At 33.8% G+C, this 4,857-nt stretch overlaps 2 protein-coding genes across 2 annotated transcripts in view; one reads left to right on the top strand and one right to left on the bottom strand.

Moving 5' to 3' along the window:
- The window catches only part of LOC108687850 (cathepsin L1-like), a 6,813-nt gene extending 5,849 nt beyond the window's left edge, over positions 1-964 (bottom strand). The window contains exons 1-2 of the mRNA XM_018193852.1: positions 830-964; positions 99-275 (exon numbers count right to left, since the gene is read on the bottom strand). Of these exons, the coding sequence (XP_018049341.1) occupies positions 99-275; positions 830-964 (312 nt within the window). The remainder of the gene's footprint in view (positions 1-98; positions 276-829) is intronic.
- Positions 965-2,739: 1,775 nt separating this feature from the next.
- The window catches only part of LOC108687855 (microphthalmia-associated transcription factor), a 102,053-nt gene continuing 99,935 nt past the window's right edge, over positions 2,740-4,857 (top strand). The window contains exon 1 of the mRNA XM_018193862.1: positions 2,740-3,268. Coding sequence (XP_018049351.1) covers positions 3,081-3,268 — 188 coding nt within the window. The 5' untranslated portion in view covers positions 2,740-3,080. The remainder of the gene's footprint in view (positions 3,269-4,857) is intronic.

Genomic DNA, 4,857 nt, shown 5'->3' with positions numbered 1-4,857 from the left:
GGGGGGGGGGGGGAGGGAGAGTGTGTGTTAAAGAATTAAAATTAAAGATTTTGGACAATCAAAACTTGGATGAATGAGCTGTGCAATTAATTACAAACCATTTCGCGTATGTATTGTCGAGTGCTGAGATCGGCAATATGATTATCCCGGAGTGTATAACTATGATGCCCTGCAGCGGCCAATAGATTATGCTTATAAATTTCCACGAGATTCTGCTCCCAAGCCATTCTTCTGGCGCTTTCCAGATTTTTTGCGTATATCTTATTAAACTGCGTCTGCTCAAATAAAGCATGTTTTGCATAATATATCTTGAACGAGGTTGATCTAATAAATTCATCCAAAGGATATATAGAGCTTTTGCAATTGTATTTATAAAACATATGTTCTTATTATTACGTAATTAAATCTTGATGATTTTAATTTTAAATTAAGATTGAATTGCAGTATCTCTCTCAATATTAATTAATATTAATGTTAAGAATATTAACGAATCTATAGATTAATTTTATTATTGCATTGTAATAATTAATTAGTGTCAAATAGATTATGTTTTATTATGTCATATTAATATTTGACTATTAAAAACTATACTGACTATTAAAAAATAATATAATTAAAGAAAATTTTTGTTACATCACATATAAATATTCTCAAAAATGTTGTTTAAAAATCAATTAATAATTACAAATTTTCACAAATAAAAATAAAAAATTATGAGAACAGTTTTTAATTAAAAAAAATTTAATCAATGCAATAGAGAGAATAAAAAAAAATTAAGAGATTCATAAAATTAGCCTCTCGAAATATTTTTATTTTAAGGATATGTTACCTTGTAGGCTTTCCAATAATCATCGAGCTTTTCCGAGATTTTCGGCGGTAAGGTATCCCCATTGAAAGTCTGAATCGCGAATGTCCTAGGCAAGATTAATATTGAAAGCAGCGTCGCACATAATCGCGAGCACATGGCGACGCGCGGCGAATAATTTACAGTCCTTAATTAATTCGCGCGACAGACCCAAGCAGTTAACTATCTTGACGTACCTTACGATACTGCATGAGGTCATAACATGTAGTAACGATCAGTGTCAGCGCATTCTGTGAATTACATCACCGGACAGTTGCTCACGTTATGCTGATGTATGTTTATTTCGTCAAATAATAATTATTTTATATTCCATGTTTTTCGCTGGCGTCCCTACTTTAAATGCTCATATTTGTGTCGCGTTTTGGTACAGATAACTAAACAGTTCTTATTGTTAGAATATTTATTATTTGGAAAAGGAAATAGTTTACGATTTACATTATTATTATTACAATATGTTACATAATATAAAACAATTTGAATCGAATGTGTTTTTCTATTAATTTGAGAGGCTTTTTGTTTTGTCAAAACAACGTTATTCAAAATATAACACTTTACATACAGTAATTTAATTGAAATCAAATGTATCACAACAATTAACTAATTGATTCGAAGAAAGTAATCGACAAAAATGATTTCTTAATATCAATATGACATGCAAACAAATATCTTATTATAAATATTTTTGTTCACAAACTGTAAAAAAAAAATTTTGTAAGGAATATGACTTGATTAATTTTTTATAAATTACTCCCTGTTACTGGAATAAATTATATCAAATGTTATTAATATTTTATGTTATTAATATTTTACAGTCTATATTAAATTATAACTATAAACATCTGATATAAGACTCCTATAATAAAAATTATAATTATAAACATGATATAAGACTGATTACCAGACTCTATATGTTCCTATTAAACTATACAATAGATTTTTCAAAAAAAGCATCTTGTATAAGCTTGAAGAAGAAAAATTATATAAGTTTTTAGATCTCGCCAAAATGATATTTTAAATAAATTTATAACGACTTTTGTCAACTTGTCGACTTTTGTAGTTACTGAAATGAAATACAGCTTTTTATTTGTAATATAAATCTCGAAAAATATACGAGAACAAATGTAAATGTATATTTGAAATGAAGGAACTTGAGAGTATCTATTAAGTGGAAAACTATAATTCATAATTATTGTTGTCGTTAAAGTTACAAGATTATAAGCCTGGAAAATGCATCATATAGAATGAAGGATTTCTAGTATTTAATAAAATTTAGTAAAGTCAACTTCAATAGACAAACATGCTCGCTGGCTTTATACACTGCTTGACGTTGCATACAATCTCCAAAAATTTTTGCATTTAACATTAATGAGATAAATAAATAAATATTCGAATTTTAAAGAGAGAGAAAGAGCGAAGCTGTTAATTGTAAGGGCAAAAAGTGCAAGCAACGCGAGCAGAGAACGATTTATTGGTTTACCACTTTAAAGAATGCCGCCGGTCGGCACGTGTCCGCGAGATGGCGACAGTCGATAAGTCAAACGCCGCCGCTGTCGCGAAACCTCCGCGATGGTCTCGGCGGCCGGACGGTCCGCGTAGTACCGATACGCGCGCGCGTCACGCTCGTCTCGTTGCGCTGTTCCGGGTGTTCGCGTTCGCGTCTCGTCTTCTCACGAAAATCGTTGCATTGCCGTTCACCGCCGTCGTCGTCGTCATCTGCGCGCCGTGATAAATTGCCGTAGTAAATCGCGCGCGCGAATTGGGGCGATGGAACACGCGCCGCAGCTAAGCAGGAACGTCACGGATCCGCGCACGCGTGCATGCGCGGCCGCCGTCGCGAACGCCAACAACTCGCGCGAGAACTCTTGACACTCGCGTAAAATGGGAGTTTCTTCGCGGTGCTTGTGATCCATAAAAAAAAAAGAAAGACGCGCCGTGATCCATCTCCCATAATATCTCCCCCTTTCCTCCCAAAAGAAAAATCTGTTCGCTCTTCGTTTCATTTGTGACTTTTTTTACAACGCATTTTTCATCAAGAACGTTCTCTCTTTTCTCTGTGTTTCTTTCTCTCTTCACTTGTCATCATATCTCTGTTTTATCGCGCGTCTCACGTCCTCCCAGCGGCCCCAAGCGCGGTGCCGAAACTTCGGAATACGCGCGTTCACCGGCGGCGCGCGAGCGGCTCATCGACGCGCGGTACATTCGAAGCGCCGCAACGATGGACGAGTCCGGGATCGACATGGGCTTCGATCTGACGGCAGCATTCGCCGTCGCAGATCCGATTGCCCATCATGTCTCCGTTGCGGATTACGACGACGAGTTTGAGCAGGCCCTCTCCCTTCTCTCGACTTCAACCAAGGAGCTGATGTACTACGAGCTGAAGAGCCGCGCGCCTGACACCGGCAGGTACGTCAATTCTGGCGCCGATGGTATCTCGAAACAAATTTCGTTTGATCAAACACATGTAAACGAGATAACGAGACGTGTTCTGTTTGACATTGACATTGTTACGACGGCAAAATTATTAACTCTAGTAGCAATTTTGGCGATGTTTTGATTAAATGTGGAGATGTACATATTAGGCAAATATTGGGCTAATATTTGGCTAATTATGCCAATAATTGTGCTATTAGAATAATATTCTTGATATTATTAACAGTGAGATTCGATCAATTAATATTAATGCTAATGTTGAATGCAACATGTGAGTTGAAGAAACACGACAGATCTCCAAGGAACATCATAAGTACGTCCAGGACGTCTCTATGTTTTCTGAACGTTCTAAAGACGTTTTCAAGATGTTTCTCAGATGTGTAGTATGGGATCCCAGACAACACAGTTTACGATCGGAACATAAAATGTTTTTAAGTTTTCTTTGAAACGATATTGTAAACATATCTACAAGAATGTTATTGTACGTCTTATATCGTGATTTTAAATTTTGTGTTATCTATTGGAATTATGCTATAATTAAGAAGGAATATAAATTACTTGTATTATATCAATCATAATTATCGGACGTAAATTTTATTCACGACAACAGTTAGGTGGGATATACGTATACATATACACATATACATATATACGTATTGATATACAAACAAAAGGAGTCGGATAACTCCGGTTCTATAGCTCATGTGAGAGTATATACGCGCGAGAGATGCTTTTATTTGGAATATGATATCGCAAGGCTGTATGCGACTAAAGCTGAAAGATACGGAGACTTCATTGCGATTTGAAGAAGATTTTAGATTTTTAGACCTTCAACAGAGTAATTTATTTAATCAGAAAGAATAAAGTGCCAATCAAGAGCCAGCATCAGACGCGTGTGGGTCATATATTCTTTATACAATTCTTTATACAATTAATTTAGATTTCGATTCTTCATTTAAGGCGTGTATTATGTGTTTCAATTTTAATAGTAAATATGCATGAGCAACATTGTGCGATATAAGAAAAAAATTGTAAAAGTTTTAAAATATAAAATTACATAATATTTGAGTGTTTCAGTTAAGTTTTAAATATTTGAAGTCTGTAAAATTGTAATATTAACGTGAAAGAATTTAAGTCTAAGTCTCTGCGAATATGAAACTTGGAATTGTACTTGAGACAAATTTTAAACAACAATAATAATATTAGACCAATATATAAATGTACACTGAGTTACAACTCGATCTGAGATTATTCGGTTATATCTTATTGTTAGTGCTCAATTAATATTTAAGTATTTAGTGAATTTATTTAATGTACATATTGTATTCAGTTTTCTAAATTATGCGTATCGATTTAATTTTAGATTTTGTATCGCAATTTTAAACTGAAACTATGACAATAATATCATAAATTAAATTGTCAATTTAATGATATTGACATTAATAAGCAGTTTAAAGAGCTGCAAACAATTTATTGCAAAAAATATCACCTCATCCAAAGATCAGATTAACATGTACATATTAATCTATTATTAAAATTAAAAAAAATTTATATATTATATT

The sequence above is a fragment of the Atta colombica genome, unplaced genomic scaffold, assembly GCF_001594045.1.
Source record: "Atta colombica isolate Treedump-2 unplaced genomic scaffold, Acol1.0 scaffold219, whole genome shotgun sequence".
Classification (NCBI taxonomy): Eukaryota; Metazoa; Arthropoda; class Insecta; order Hymenoptera; family Formicidae; genus Atta; species Atta colombica.
This window is presented reverse-complemented; position numbering and strand designations above follow the sequence as displayed.